The following is a 16,359-nucleotide window of genomic DNA, read 5'->3' on the forward strand; positions in this document are numbered from 1 at the left end:
CCTCCCTGCCCCCCGCCCCCCACCAGGGACACCCGTGAACCGCATCCCGATCATGGCCAAGCAGGTGCTGGATCTATTCATGCTGTACGTGCTGGTGACGGAAAAAGGCGGCCTTGTGGAAGTCATCAACAAGAAGTTGTGGCGGGAGATCACTAAGGGCCTCAACCTGCCCACCTCCATCACCAGCGCTGCCTTCACCCTTCGCACCCAGTGAGTCCTGGGTGCATGGTGGCGAGGCTCACGTGGCGATCTGGGGGCAGGTGTTCTGAGCAGAGGGACAGACCAGGGAGGCTGGGCTTAGACCACCCAGGACACCGCCACACAGTGAAGGGTTCAGGCCCCTGCCCAGCTCTGTCGAAATGATGCACATTGAGATTTGGGGGATTTGGAGGAAGTGGTGAAGGGCTCCACTGCTGACCAGAAGGTTGGAGGTTCAAACCTACCCAGCAGCGTAAAGTTCACAGCCTATGTATGGTTTGTTGGATGCAAAACTGATGATCTTGTCTGTAAACCTTCACTCAATTCACAATAAAAAGTTTTTTAAAAATTTAAAAACAATGATAGCCTAGGAAATCCTGTGGGGGTAGTTCTCTACTTGTTCAAATGGGTGGCTATGAGCTGGAACCACCCAATTGGCGGTTATAAGGATAACGCAGTGGTAGATCAGTGTTCACTGGTAGGATTCTCTCCTTACACGCAGGAGTCCCAGGTTCGAGTCCCAGCCAATGCATCCTGTGCACAATCATCACTGACCTGTCAGTGGAGATTTGCTATTGCTAGGATGGGGGACAGGTTTCAGTGGGGCTTCCAGACTGAGAGGGAGGGGCTGGGAGGAAATGCCTAGTAATCTCGGAAACCCGGTGGATCTCTGGTCTGATCAGCCAATTGTGGGCATGGCACGTGACTGGGCAGCATTGCACACCATTGTTCATGGGGCGGCCATGAGTCAGGCGGACTTGAATGCAGCTAAGAACGGGAAAGGCCAGGCAAGCCACAGGCAGATGATGCACGGTGGTGAGGCAGGGAAGGTGGGAGTTTTCTCTGTGCTGAGGGCACCAGGGAGTCACGGGAGGCATCCCAGGTGCCATCCTCTCCCCCTGCCCCCTGCCCACAGATACATGAAGTACCTGTACCCCTATGAGTGTGAGAAACGTGGTCTCAGCAACCCCAATGAGCTCCAGGCAGCCATCGACAGCAACCGTCGCGAGGGCCGGCGCCAGAGCTTCGGGGGCTCCCTGTTCGCCTACTCTCCCGGTGGGGCCCACGGCATGCTCTCCTCACCCAAGTTATCTGTGCCCTCCTTGGGCTTGGCCGCTAGCACCAACGGCAGCTCCATGACCACGGCCCCTAAAATCAAGAAAGGTAAGGGGATGAGGGTGGTCTCGGGTCTGGTCCCAGCCTAGCTGTGTGACCTTGGGGGCATGCCTCTTTCTCCTTCTCTGAGTAACCAGTATAATACACATCAAGTTGGCAGGAATAGAGGGCATTCCCAATACTGTGACCAGAACAGGCATTACTAATCAACCACCATTTCCCAACTGTGCGCCCACTCATAATAGTAATAATCACTGCCCTCCAATGGTAGTGGCTGCCAATCGCTCAATCTGTGCCCATGGCAGATATGCCTAGTCCATAGTTGTTGGTTTTTCCCAGTTCAGTACCAAGACAAAGGCGCCCTATTAGTGTAGTGTGTTACAGCTGGACTGTTAACCACAGGTCAGCAGTTCAAATCTACCAGTCACTCCACAGGAGAAAGATGAGATTTTCTACTCCCGTGAAGATTTAATCTCAGAAACTCTACGGAGGGTCGCTATGTATGAGTCGGAAGTGACTTGTCGGCACACAACCACAACTTTACCAAGGCAAAGGTACCCTGGTGGCACAATGGATTAAGCATTGCGCTGCTAACCAAGAAATCAGTGGTTCGAACCCTACAGCCGCTCCATAGGATGAAGATGAGGCCGTTTTACACCCTCGGAAACCGTATAGAGCAGTCTGCTGAGTCGTATATGTGGACTCAATGGCAGTGGACTATACGACGGCAAACACTGCCTATTAGACCCAACTGTCTCATCCTGTGCCCTTGGCAGACATCATTAATCAACATTCTCCGAGCCTGTGCCTGTAGCCTGTAGCGGAATTTATGAATCAGTTTCCCAGTCCCACGAAGAGACAGGCATTGTTAATTGAGTACTGCGCTCTTTCCATTTCCTGCGGCAGGGAATACTAATCTATTATTGTGCCCAGTCAGTGCTAATCGATCACTGCACCATCCCTTTGAACTCCAGGCGCTACACACATTCTCCCAGAAGCCATCCTGATGCTAATGCTCGGTGTTACTGGGCAAGGTACTAACCCTCTCTGAGCCCTGCTTTCCTTATGGGCAAAATGAGGAAAATTACCCCTTCCTTGTAGATGTGTTGAGGAAGACTAGGAATGTAAAGTGCCCAGCTTGCAACAAGCAAGATACATAGATGTCCAATGGTGAGCTCTCCAGCTCCCAACACATGGCAGGCATTACCAATCAATCACAGTCCTCTCCTCCACGGAGCCTCAGAATCCTTCCTAACCCTACGTACCAGAGGCACATGTGCAACATGGAGTGGATTCCCCCTGCCTCCCAGGCTTGGCCTGAGGATCCTATGTGATTTCTGTAGCACTTGTGCCTCTTCTGTTAAAAAACCTACTCACTCCCCTAGAGAGAAATCAAGCACCCTTTCGGTGCAGGTTTTCAGAAGGACGTCACCCCAGGGCCCTCTAGCCTCCAACACCTCTTGTCTCTTCTCTAGAGGAGGACTCGACCATCCCCATCACGGTCCCAGGACGCCTGCCCGTCTCCCTGGCGGGCCACCCCGTGGTAGCGGCCCAGGCAGCCGCTGTTCAGGCAGCGGCCGCGCAGGCGGCTGTGGCAGCGCAGGCGGCGGCCCTGGAGCAACTCCGGGAGAAGCTGGAGTCTGGGGAACCTCCGGAGAAGAAGATGGCCCTGGTAGCCGATGAACAGCAGCGGTTCATGCAGCGAGCGCTGCAGCAGAATTTCCTGGCCATGACTGCCCAGCTGCCCATGAGCATACGGATCAACAGCCAAGGTACTGACCATCCCTGTTCCTACATGTGCACCCTTGGAGCCAACGTATGTAACGAGTACCGTAGATCCATCAGACAAGAACAAACCAATAAAGAAGCAGGCAGCTATGGCGAAGAAATTCATATGAATAGCTGTTCAGTTCCTTCTAGCGGGGGCCCTGTAAATGAACAAGGAAATAGCATTTTAACTCACTAGAATTGGAGTCCTGGTGTGGCGCTGTGGGCTGTGGGCTAATGCGTCAGACTGCAAAGCTGTTTGAACTGCAGGGTCGGTGGTTCAGGCTCACCAGCTGCTCCTCGGAAACCCTATACAGGGTCGCTATGGGTCGGAATCGACTTGATGGCACTTCACAACAAAAGAGTTGGATGGGTCAAGTGAGCGCCCAACGCGGGGGAAGTGCGCCCCTTCTGGCCTGTTGGTGGGAATGTAAATAAGTGACTTATGGTAGGAGAAGGAGTCCAGGTGTGGCGCTGTGGGTTAATGCGCCAGACTGCAAAGCCGGTTGAAGGTAAAGGTTGGCGGTTCAAGCTCACCAGCTGCTCCTCGGAAACCCTATACAGGGTCGCTATGGGTCGGACCCGACTCGGCGGCACATAACAACAACAACACAGTAGCACAGTGAGTTAAGTGTTGGGCTGCTAACCACAAGGTTTGCGGTTCAAACCCAGCAGCCGCTCCACAGCAGAAAGATAAGGCAGTCTGCTCCCGTAAAGAGGAACAGTTCAGCTCTGTCCTGTAGACTCAATGTGACCTCCTCAGTGACCTATTGGCTGTCTACAGCAGAGAACTTACGTTACAGGTGGACACATACCTACAAGGGTGTTCAATGCCATGTTGCTTATGATGGCAAAACCTACAAGTAACTTGTGTAGTCATTGGTTTGTTATTGCTGTCAAAGGCTGTTGAGTCAGTTCAACTCATAGTGACCCTGTGTAGGGTTTCCGAGGAGCAGCTGGTGAGTTTGAACCACCAACCTTGTGGTTGGCTGTCTAGTATTGATCCTACAACGCCACAATAAGAATCCCATCCATTGGTAGTGGGGATGAATAAACCAAATACAGAATCCTTTGCAGCTGTTACAAAGAATGAGACGGTTTAGGTGTTCTGACATCACAAAAAGCGACCTATAGACATATGTTCTGCTTCAACAAATATTTATTGAACACATACTCCAGTGTACATGGGGGCCAGAGAATGAATATGAACGGGACAGTCCGCACTGCAGTGGAGCTGTAAGTCTGCTGGGGAAGACAGACGTGAGACAGATCGTTGTGTTTAGGGTCATAAAACGTGGGTTTCTTTTTCCCACAGCTTCCGCCGAGAGCCGCCAGGACTCAGCTGTGAACCTAACCAGCACCAACGGCACCAACAGTATTAGCATGTCAGTCGAGATTAACGGTATCATGTACACAGGTACGACCACCAGGACCCCATGCCTACCTTGGCCATTTCTCTCCCAAAGTTTGCTCAGGAGTCCGGGGCTGCTCTAGGGCCTGGCCTCCTTGAGCCCAGCCTGGAGGATTGAAAACACAAGCAGGGATTTTATAGGATAGTCAAGGAGCAAAGTCTTCCCCTACAAGAAGCTTAGAAGCCTTAGGTTTTGCAAACAGATAAGCGTTTGACAAATAGCTGAAAGGCTTGTCCTGCAAACTGCCGCCCAGAGGAGAGGTGCCTGGGAAAACCGAGCTAGTGATGTTTCCCAGAGGCACATCCTTGAAAACGCCATGGAGGGCAGTTTACTCTGACGCTCATGGGTTGTTGGAATTGACTCCATGGAGAGTAAGAACACACGTTTGTGTGTTTAGCATGGTACTGTCTATATTGTAACCAAAACCCAAACCCAACCACCAGCACCGCCATCTATTTGGAATCATAGCAACCCTGTTTAGGGATTCCCAGGCTGTAAATCTTTGCGGGAGCAGACAGCCTTAACTTTCTCCCGCCAAACACCTGGTGAGTTTGAACTAACTACCAACTTTGCTGTTAGCAGTCAAGTGTTTATCGTACAATCCCTCAGGGCTCCTGATGTAGAAATGCTTACAAATACAATGGTGGTGTTGTTAAGTGCCATGGAGTCAGTTCCTACTCAGAGCTACCCTAGAAAGGGTTTTCAAGGAGAGGCTGGTGGGTTTGAACTGCTGACCTTGTGGTTAGCAGTTCAGTGCTTATCCTACTGCACAAATGTAAGTGCCATCAAGTCGGTTCCCACCCATAGCGACTCTGTGTAGAGTATCAGAAGAGCGCTGGTAAGCTTGAACCACTGACCTTGCAGTCCAGTGCATTAACCCAGAGCGTCACACGAGGCCTCCGCACAAATGCATGCTCATTAAATTTCCCCTTAAATAAATGGTAGGGTCAGCCTGGTTGTTCAGGTGGGCCACTAGGTGGCGCTGCAAACCCCGAACAGCTTGGTTGCTCTGTGGAATCAGAAAATGGAAACCGAGGCTAATGGGTGTTGGTAGCTGGGAGCCAACACACCCCTGAAATTGGACACAAGCTGTGTATACCAGGGGCTTCAGAAAGTTAATGGGAAATAGAATTTCCCCACGAGCCTTTCTGAAGCCCCCTTGTACATGTATGGTGTTTCTTAATAGAGGAAAGGGCCAACTGTGTAGGAAAGATTAATGAGACCTCCTAAACAACCTTGAATAATCACTGGCCGTGTGTGTATGTGTATGAGAGAGCCATCGATGAACGGATGTATCTAGGGGGAGTAGCATGTCGCGGCTCTCGCGTACCTTTCACCGAATCCTTGTAAAGCCTTCATTTATGTGTCCCCTGTCTTGCCGTAGGAGTCCTGTTTGCTCAGCCGCCCGCCCCAACGCCACCCTCGGCTCCCAGCAAAGGCGTTGGCGCTGGCGGAGGCAGCGGAGGGAATCGGGGAGGAAGCGGCAGTGGGACCAGCAACAGCTCAGGCAGCCAGGCCGGAGCATCGGGGCTGTCCGCAGCCCCTACGTCTTCTACCTCAAGTAACTCGGTGCCTTAACCGTAGCACTCCCCATCCACCACCCCACCACCCAGAAGCCCACCAGACTGGGCTAGGGGGTCAAGGTGGGCCAAGCAGGGGCCAGGATGGTGGAAAGATACGGGTGGGGAGAGGGAGGGGAGAGACACCCCACAAAGGAGCCACAGCTGACGCCAAAAAGAAAAAAAGAAAAAAAAAAAAAAAAAAAAAGCAGAGAAAAAATATATACATATATATATAAAGAAATTTTAATAAAACAGGGGAAAACCAAGGAACACTTGAATTTCTCAGGTTTTGGACATTCAGAGAGATGAATTGTGAGAACAGCCAAGGAGATGGGAAGAACAAGACAGCTCTGGTTGGCTGACAACTCTGATGTCTGGTTAGGACCAGTTGCAATGTAAAGCCGATCGTATGTTTACCTCATACATCCCTGCACTGTATAGTTTTATTTTTTTTTTTGTCTCTTATTTTATTTTCTTCATCACACACTCGTCATGACCTGCTCCTTGTGTTGAATGAAACCTGAGTCAAGATCAGCTGTTTTTTTTTGTTTTTTTTTTTTTAAAGAAATAACAACATTCAGACTATATCAAGTTTTTAAGGGGTTTTGGGGTTTTGTTTTGTAAATACTCTATTTTATTCTTTGATGGGGGGCTCAAGACTTAGCAAAAGGAGATATATATCTATATATTTGTGTTCATTCAGGGAAATCAGGCTTGAACAAGCAAAAAAAGAGAAAAAAACCACACTTTTAACTTTAAAACGACAGCAGTAACAGTGACGTGTAATAACCTTTTTATTTTCCTCTGTGTGAGGGGGACTCCTTTGTGCATTTTCTTTTGAGGCATTAGGCAGCTGGCCAGCCCAGGAGCCACCCCGAGGTGGCAAACTCAGGTGCTGTGGACCAGGCTGGGGGTTGTGGGGACACACTCTCCTTGTCGCTTTTCCCGGTGCTGTGCTCTGTGCGCGCTTTGTGGCCTCTCTGTTAGGAATCTGAGGATCTGACTAGAAAACAGAAGGTGCTTGTGATTTGGGAGAAGAGGCTGGGAGACTGAGAGGGGACCCTGCTTGTCTCAGCCCCCCAGGCCCCTGTCTCAGGGATGAATGTGGCCTGGGGGGTGGGGGAGGTGGCCTTTTTCTGGGCAGCAGCTGGACTCTCACCTACAAGGACTACTTTCAGGGACTATCAGTACTGGGCCCGGCTCAGATGGAGGATTTGTCTCTTCTTCCCTTTGTCATTTCCTCTTAGTCCCTTGCACATAGGGCCACCAGCTCCCCCCAGTTCTGCTGTGAAGGTACTATTACTCAGAAAGGCCTCCGCCCCATCCACTCCTGTGTCTAACTGCCCGCCCCCCAGGTTAGAAGCTGGGCGTCTGGGAACGCGGCTGGGCAGTGGATTTATTCCAAATGTCCGCAATCGGCAGCCTTTGGCGGCAGACAGGCGGAACCCCCAGGACCTGGATCTTAACGTGGTCACACTTTTCCCGTGCTGGCTTTTAATTTCTCTGGAGGGGGGATTAGCTCTGCTATTCCCAGGGTGATTCTGGGATCTGCACCCAGCCTCTCCGCCTATAATTGGGCCCAGGGAGCTGAGTGTAAGAGGCCTGGATGAGACTAGAGGTGGGGTGAGGCGGGGCCTCCCGGGTTCCTGGCCCCAGGCATCAGTTGTGTCGTCTTGGAGATAGATTCTCTTGGGGTATGGAACCCTGAGGGTTGCGTTCACTCTTAACTTGGGAGGCTTTGTGCTGTGTCTTAAGGGAGGAAAGCCCCCTTACTATGATGTATCTCAGGGTCGCTGACCCCCCCCACCCTTCCTGGAGGGGGTGGTAAGCATCTGGGGGTTTCCTCCCCATCTTCCTTTCTGCTCCATTCTCTCCTTCCCTGTCTATTCAAGCACAATCATGGAGGGGAAGGGGGGGTGCAGTCTCACCTAACAACCATCGGGGCTCTATGCAGTCTGTGCGCCCCTCCCACTCCCCTCCCCTGCCAAGGTGCCGTAGCCTTCATCCCCCTCTCTTTGCTCTTCTGCCCCACCTTTTCCTGCTGCCTTCTGGGGTATCCTAGCTCCTCCTGTCCAATGTGGGGGGTAGGCCCCAACCGTGGATGGGTGGGAATGTCGGCATTTCTGTCTACCTCAGGACTAACTTTGGATGCCAAAAGCCACGCGCCCGGGCCTAGCCTCTTCTCTCCCACCTAGAACTCGCGGAAGGTACAGGTTGGTTTACCTTCTTGCTCCCAAGCAGCCTGTGTCCACCCCATGCACGGTGGGGCGGGCGGGGGGTGGGGGTGTCAGTGTGTACAGGTACCAGGTGTGGGGGCTGCATGAGCCATCAGCCCCCTGCCCCCGGCACCAGGTGGGTAAGTTCTAACTCAGGGGACTTGGTCTCTGTTCAGCTCTGATGATTGTAGGGGCGGGTGGGGGTGGGCACGGGGCTGGGGACCCGTCTCCATGGCTAACTCAGGTGGGGGGAAAATGAGCGAGGTCCACGGGACCCCCACATCCGTGATGATCTGGGCCACAGGACCCTGTCTCTGCCTCCGGTGTCCCCATTAGACACCCTGCTACCTACCCCATCTCCCAACCTGTCAATCGGGCTTTAGGGAAAGGGTGGTTTTCTGGGGTACAGCTCAGCACCCCCTTATGCAAACCAGGGTGAGGATGGGGGCAGCTGTCTTAGCCACGTGGACTTTCCATTTATGTTCTCGATTCTGGAAGGGCTTGGCACACACAGGGACCCTCATCAAACTTGGGGTCTCAGAATTGTTCAAGGGGTGGGGAGGACAAAGGGTGTCTGTGGATGGGCCACTTGTAGGACCTTCCTTGTTACCTGTAAACTGGCCACAGTGTCTGGCTGTCGAGCTGTCGGGACGGCTGGGGGGGCGCCGTGTTGCTTTGTAAATGGCATGCCTTTTGTACACTTTTTTTGCTTTTATCCTTTTCGCTGTTTGGTTTCCTTTTTTATTCTCTTGGCAATCACATGACGTTCAGTTTCTTGGTGTGTGAAATTTCAGTTGCTCTAGGGTTCGTTAGGCGGCGTGGGGATCACGCCTGAACTCAGGTAAAAGGAAAAAAACACAAAACCTTGTAAAAAAGCAACAGAAACCATATTCTACCTCTGGCCCTGGCCACAGCGGGGCGTCCAGGACAATTTCAGTTTCTGCAGAACATTCAGGTATTAAAAGGAAAAAAAAACACCCCCTTTAAAAAAAAAAAAAAAAAAAAGATAAAAAGACCAAAACAAAAAAAAACCAAAAAAAAGGTGTGATTTTGAAATTTAAAAGAACACTGAAAGTTTACATTTTATAATAACATTATGCAGATTGTATTTAAACTTCAGAAATATTTAAGACAATTGTAACCCTGTAAAGTGGATGAAATATTAAAACAAAACCAAACACTTCTGACTTTTAACAAACATTGAGTCCAGTGGTGGTTTCTTGGAGCGTCGTGGCCAAGACCCGGGTGTGGGGTGGGTGGGTGGACACAGGATGGTCCCTGAGGCTGACTCTGGGTGGCAGAGTGACATGGGTCCTCATCCTGGGGGACATTTGGGGGTGCCATGACTTGGGTGGGATTGGTGTCAAGTGGGTGGGTGAGAACTACGCATGCTGCTCTACACGCCACCCCAGAGAAGCATCCAGCCCCAACCAAGTAGTGGCAGTTCAGAGTTCGAGATCCTGAATTGACTATTTGAAGACAATCGAGGTGGGTCCCTGTTGACACCAGATACTGGAGCAAACGCCCAGTGGGTCTGATGGCGGAAACCAGGTACCCTCTCACTCCTGGGATTCCCTTCCTCTCTCCTCTCCACTTGGACTTCTGGTGTGGCACACAGAACCACAAAGTCAGCAGTTCAAACCCACCAGCTGCTCCTTGGAAACCCAATGTAGGGTCGCTATGAGTCAGAACCCACTGACTTGACAATGGCACTTCCCAACAACTCCTCCCCCACTCAGTGTGGTCTGGGACCGAGACCCTGTGCTTTAACAGTTACAGGGGCTGGGACAGTTAAGGGATTGCTTAGATCAACAGTTAAGCCATCAGCTGCTAACCTCTAAAAGATTGACAGTTGGAACCCACTGAGCCGCTCTGAAGTTGGAAAACCTGCTGATTTGCGCCCATAAACATTGTGTGTGTGGTTAGGTGCCATCAAGTTGGTCCTGATTCATAGTGACCCTGTGTAGGACAGAAGCAATCACTGTACCAACCTCAAAATCTTTGCTGTTTCAGCCCACTGTTACAGACACTGTTAATCCATTTCATTGAGGGTCTTCCTGTTTATTGCTGACCCTCTACCTAACCGGGCACGATGTCCTTCTCCAGGCACTGATGCCTCCTGATAACATGTCCAAAGTATGTGACATAAAGTCTCGCCATCCTGGCTTCTAAAGAGCATTCTGACTGCCCTGCTTCCTGAACAGAGCTGTTTGTTTTCCTAGCAGTCCGTGGCGCACATTCGGTATTCTTTGCCAACACCATAACTCCGATATATTGATTCTTCTTGACATCCTCATAAGTTGACCGGTAGACAACATCACGATAAATGGAGAAAAGACTGAAGTTGTCAAGGGTTTCATTTTACTGGGAGCTTCAATCAACGCTTATGGAATGGGTGCAAACATGTGGCAAAAAACTTCTTTAAATACTTGGGAAATGATTAAAGCCCCAAAGCCACTGCCCTCAAGTGGATTCTGACTTCAGCACCCCACAGGACGGAGAACTGCTCCTTAATGTTTTCTAGGACTCATTCTTTATAGGAGTAAACATCCTCATGGTTGCTCTATGGAGTCACTGGTGGGTTTGAACCTCCAACTTTAGCACACAGCACCTATAGCCTAGAAACTTTAGGGGGTGCAGTTCTGTGAGTTGAAATTTACCCCAAGGTACATAACAGTGTCCTAGGAGGTCATGATTGTGGGGTGCAGAGTCTGGGTGTGAGTGGGGTCCCCTAACTAAAGGGTTCTCACCTGGGGTCATTCTTCCCCCAGGGGACACTATCTGGAGGACATTTTGTGATTATCACAAATCGGGGTGCTGTTGGTATTGTGGATGGAGCCCAGGGATACTGCTAAGCACCCTAAGGTGCACAGGACATCCCACCCCAGGAAGGATCCGGTCCCCTCTGTGTCAGAAGTACTGATGGGAAGACCCTAGCTAAGACGCCTCAGATTTCAGGAACATCCCCATCTCTACCTCCGTCCTTAAAGTGGAAGTCTGGAGCCCTGGCAGGGAGTGGAGTGGCTCCACATAATGACTACACTGTAAACCACAAGGTCCAAAGTTTGAGCCTGCCAACCACTTTGTGGCTTTCTGCTTCCATGAAGATGTAAAGCCTCCGAAACCCTATACAGGGTCACTATGAGTCAAAACCAACTCTACAGAACTTGAGGCCAACAAAATGTGGTCCTGGCCCCTCCCTGGTGTCTGTTTTGGGCTGATGGGTTGATAGATGGAAGCCAGGTACCGTTGGTCACATTGGTATGTCATAGATTCTGCAGATGACCTGGATTGAGCAGAGCTGTCTGACCTGTGACCCCCACCACACCCATGGCTGGCCTCTGCCCCAGCCACCCTGGCTTCATTTTTGTTCCTTGAGGAGTACAGGCTTGCTGGTGCCTCAGGGCCTTTGCACATGCTGTTATGGGAAACCCTACTCCCTCCCACTTTGCTTACAAGGTCCCAGATGCCCCCTTCATCCCAGCCCTCCCTGGACACTGCGCCTCCTTGCCTGAAGGGAATGTGTGGACCCCCACCTCGTCTTCCAACCACACCCCATCCCCTGGGTGTAATACTTCACCCTGCCTTGAGGGCAACTCATCCATCACCTGCCTAACCCGAGGGACTAAACTCACTCCTAGAAGCAGCTTGGAAATGTGTCCTCCGGGGAGCTGGCCTCTTGGGTTTGGGGAGGTAGGGACCAATTGGCTGTGACTTAAACAAATCTCCATCTCTCCCCTTGTTGTCACTGTTTCCGCCTTTTACATGGCCCCAAAGAAACAAGACAAGGGGGGGTCAGCCCTCACCAGTTTGCATGTCCTGACTGAGAAACCACTGACAGGGATTCCCCAGTTTCTCAGCTTCCAAATCAAACATCAGAGAACAGAGTCAGGGGATTACAGATGTCCTGGTGTTACTCACACTCCGGATGGGATAGACTGAAGGCCATCGTGGCCAGACCAGGTGGGGGCAGGCCCAGACTCAGGTCTCCTGCCTCCTGGCTTCCCTGCCCCAGCCCCAGCAGTGTCTGGTCCGGGCTGGTCCTGCTGGCTTAGCCCCAGAGGCCACCTTCAGCAGGTTGACTCCTACACCATTACCTGTGGTCCAATTTCATCCTCATCTGAAAGGGAAAACGGGAGGGTGGGAGGCGTTCTCTGTCTCGGTTCCTGCCTCCAGCAGCCTGGGGTCAGAGGCCAGTGCGTGCACCTCCCCTGGGAGATAAGAAATGTCAGAACGAAGGCCCCTTTCTGACAAACGGGATGAACCAGTCTTACATCTTCGTATCTTCGCTGAGGGGTCCCAGAGAGGGGCTCAAGGCCTGGGAATCCCACAGCGTCTGGGGTTGAATTGGGGATCTGGTTTATCCCCACCCCACCCCCACCGTCCAGAACCTGGGCTGCCTGCTTGATTCCTGTCTCTCAGCAGAGAAACTCTAAACCAGGCATGATTAGCAAATGGCCAACACTTTGCAGGGAGGTGGCTAGAATCACGCCTGAGACCGGAGTTGATTCCTCTTCCACTATTAGGGCAGATAAGAAGGCTGCCCAGCACCTTGGTGGGCCCAGTGCATGGACACCCACACACAGGATTTGTTCAATACAAGGTGCCTCAGTTTCCCTGCCCTCAGACTTGGATCTGGGAGGGGGAGCCCAGCTGACTCCAATGGCCATGGGGTGGTCCGGAGACGCCCCCAATTGTGGCTTTTGTCCAGTTCTGGCTTCCCGGACACGACTAGTCTGTCCTCATTCCGGGACCTGGGCTGGGGTAGGGTGACCTCTGACCTCACACAGCAGCCAAGCTAAGCTGGGTCCCTGGGGAGGGGAAGGGAAGGGAATGTTTGCCAGGGCTGGGCCCCAGCAAGAGGCTTGAGAAGGTTCTGCACCCCTCAGGAAAGGATACCTCCACCAGGGAGCCCCCAGTGTTTAGACGCCTGGCAGCCTCAGACCTCTCCCCGGAACTACCCGGCAAGGCAGCGAGGACCACACCCGGGTCCAAGGAAAGAATCCGTTTGGGGGAAACAGTGTTTGAAAAGTGTAAGTTAGCGTACAAGGTGATTCTGGTTTCTTCTCCACAAGTGGGGGTGGGATCAGACTAATTTCAAACTGCCTCTCCCACTCTCCTCAGCTGAAAATCTTCCTTTGGCTCCCTATTCCTCTTTTGCCCAGGATCAAATCTGGTTCCTCCTGGGCCCATAGGATGCCTCCCACCCCGCAAGGCCTTTACATTTGCTGTTCCCACGGCCTGACAAACTTTACTCAGCTCCCAGCCCAAGCAGACCTCCTCTGACAAGTCCCTCTCCTGACCCCTAAACCCAGAGGCTCCCGTGGCACCCCCTTAGTGGTGGTGGTCGTCATGTGCAATGGAATCGGTTCGGTTCCGACTCATAGAGACCCTGTACAGGGTTTCCAAAGCTGTAACTCTTTACGGGAGCAGAAAGCCTCATCTTTCTCCCGCGGAACAGTTGGTAGTTCCGAACTGCCGACCCTGAGGTTAGCAGCCCGATTAGTACCCACCATGCTACCGGCGGCACCCCCTGATTCCCTATAATTGCTTTGTTGCTGTGTTTACAACTCCCCCAGCTCTCCCGAAACCCGTTCCTTCTCCTGCCTACCGGCCAGTGGCCCACATACACCACCTAACGACAGACGCTGGAATTGCAGATGCCCAGTTGCCTGAAAGTTTACAGAGCAGATCGTCTGTTTCATAGTCAACAAATCACACACTCGGATTCATTTCAATGACTGCAACCCCCTCCATGGAACATCGCTGATCCCACTTCCTCCCTGAGATTCTTGTTCCCACGCGTATTTCTTTCCCAACCCTTCTGAACTTTGTCTTTGGGTAAATGCTACCCTTTAAATCAACAATGGCTGACCATTGTATGATTTGCATTATCTCGCTAGTGTTGTTTCTCCTATAAACCTATTTCTTGCTTGGCTGAAAATTGAGCGAAGAGGGTGAGTTCAGTTCCGTATCTGAAGGGTTACCCAGGGTCATAGTCTTGGGATTCCACCGGGCTCTTCTAAACAGTTGTTGTTAAGCATCCTTGAGTCGGTTCCAACCCATAGCAACCCTGTATAGGGTTTCTGAGGAACAACTGGTGAGCTTGAACCGCCGATCTTGTGGTTCAAGCCAACTTTGCAGTCCAGTGCATTAACCCACAGCACCACACCAGGACAATAAGTATGTTCTCTTTTATAATTTTGAATTTGGTACCAAGTATTTTCCCCACTGTATCCAGGACCTTAGAATGTAATGCCTTTCAGAGCAGTTGGTACCATCTAGTTCCTCTGGTGGAGACCCCTTTCTTGTTCAAGCAGTCCTCTCCCTCATCCCCTCCAGGAAGCCCCTTTCCTCTTTTCTCCAGTCATCCTACTTGGGGAGCACGTGGGGCAGCCCCCATGTGCCTGTGGACCCTACTCATACACCCCAGTAAATGTTCTCAGCAGCCTGGAAGTTGCAGTATCTGGGAACTTAGAAACATAGTAAAGATCCTATGCAGCCATATCTTGTTAGTGGGCACCAACCCTGGATGGCCAAGGCTCCCATACTGGCCAGCTCCACTTCTGAGTGAATTCTCCCTTTTTAAATCTTAGCAGTTAATTCCACATTTTGAAAACAGTGGTTTTAGATAAGACCTGGATCCAGGCATCTGAAGGTAGGAGTGAAGTGGTACCCAGACAGAACTCATCATGCCAAGTTGCTACAATGAACTTTTTTTAAAAAATACTGAATTTGTGGTCCCTAAAGTAAAGATTATCAACTGATCATATGCAAGTTCAAGTTAAAGGTGAAGAAAATGAAAACACACCCACAAGAGTCAAAATATGACCTTTAGTATATCCTGCCAAAATTTACAGACCATCTCAAAACCAGATTTGATTCATTAAACACTAATGACTGAAGACCAAAACGATGGTATAACCATAAATAAAGAAAACAAAAACTCATTCAAAGGAGAGGAAAGAAAGAAAAGAGCAAAGTGAATGTCAGAAGAGACGCTGAAACTTGCCCTTGAATGTGGAGAAGCTAAAGAGAATGGAAGAAATTAGGAAGTACAAGAGCTGAACTGAATGTATTATTACAGGGAACAGCTTGAGAAGACAAAGTATTATAACGAAATGTGCAAAGACCTGGAGTTAGAAAATCAAAAGGGAAGAACACACTCAGCATTTCTCAAGCTGAAAGGACTGAAGCAAACCTTCAAGCCTCGAGCTGCAATATTAAAGGAGTCTACGCATACGATACTGAATGTTGCAAGAAGCATCTAAAGAACAGGGAAAGAATATACACAGTCACTGTAGCAAAAAAAAAAAAAAAGTTGGCTGATGGTCAACCATTTCAGAAGGTAGCATGTGATCAAGAACTGATGGTCCCGAAGGAAGAAATCCAAGCTGCACTGAGGACACTGTCAGAAAACAAGGCTCCAGGAACGGACGGAATGAGAATTGAAATCTTTCAACAAACTGATGTAACACTGGGGGCATTCACTCATCTATGCCAAGAAATTGGAAGACAGCTACCTGGTCAACTCAAAGAAAGCTGATCCAACAGAATGCAGAAATCCTCAAACAATATCATTAATACCACATGCAAAGATAATTCAAAAACTTCGCAGCAGTATATGGACAAGAAGCTGCCAGATATTCAAGTCAGATTCAAAAGAGAACATGGAACAAGGGATATATCATTACTGGAGTCACACGGAAACCAGAAAGATGTTTGTTGTTGTTGTTAGGTGTCATCGAGTCGGTACTGACTCATAGCAACCTTATGCACAGCAGAATGAAACACTGCCTGGTCCTGGGCCAACCTCACTGCTGTTGCCACGCTTGAGTCCATCGATGCTGCCACTTGGCCAATTCATCTCGTTGGGGGTCTTCTGCTTTTTCTCTGACCCTCCACCTTACCAAACATGATATCCTTCTCCAGCGACTGGTCCCTCCTGACAATATGTCTGAAGTATGAGAGACGAAGTTTGGTCATCCTGGTCTCCAAGAAGTGCTCTGGCTGCACTTCTTCCAACACAGATCTGTTGGTTCTTTTGGCAGCCCATGGTACTTTCAATATTCTCCTCCAACACCATAA

General features: G+C 50.6%; 1 protein-coding gene across 1 annotated transcript in view; it reads left to right on the forward strand.

Annotated features, from left to right (window-relative positions):
• The window catches only part of ARID3A (AT rich interactive domain 3A (BRIGHT-like)), a 40,173-nt gene extending 34,102 nt beyond the window's left edge, over positions 1–6,071 (forward strand). The window contains exons 4-8 of the mRNA XM_006876710.1: positions 27–210; positions 1,115–1,362; positions 2,790–3,086; positions 4,397–4,498; positions 5,878–6,071. Of these exons, the coding sequence (XP_006876772.1) occupies positions 27–210; positions 1,115–1,362; positions 2,790–3,086; positions 4,397–4,498; positions 5,878–6,071 (1,025 nt within the window). The remainder of the gene's footprint in view (positions 1–26; positions 211–1,114; positions 1,363–2,789; positions 3,087–4,396; positions 4,499–5,877) is intronic.
• Positions 6,072–16,359: the final 10,288 nt, after the last annotated feature.

The sequence above is a fragment of the Chrysochloris asiatica genome, unplaced genomic scaffold (assembly GCF_000296735.1).
Source record: "Chrysochloris asiatica unplaced genomic scaffold, ChrAsi1.0 scaffold00409, whole genome shotgun sequence".
Lineage (NCBI taxonomy): Eukaryota > Metazoa > Chordata > Mammalia > Afrosoricida > Chrysochloridae > Chrysochloris > Chrysochloris asiatica.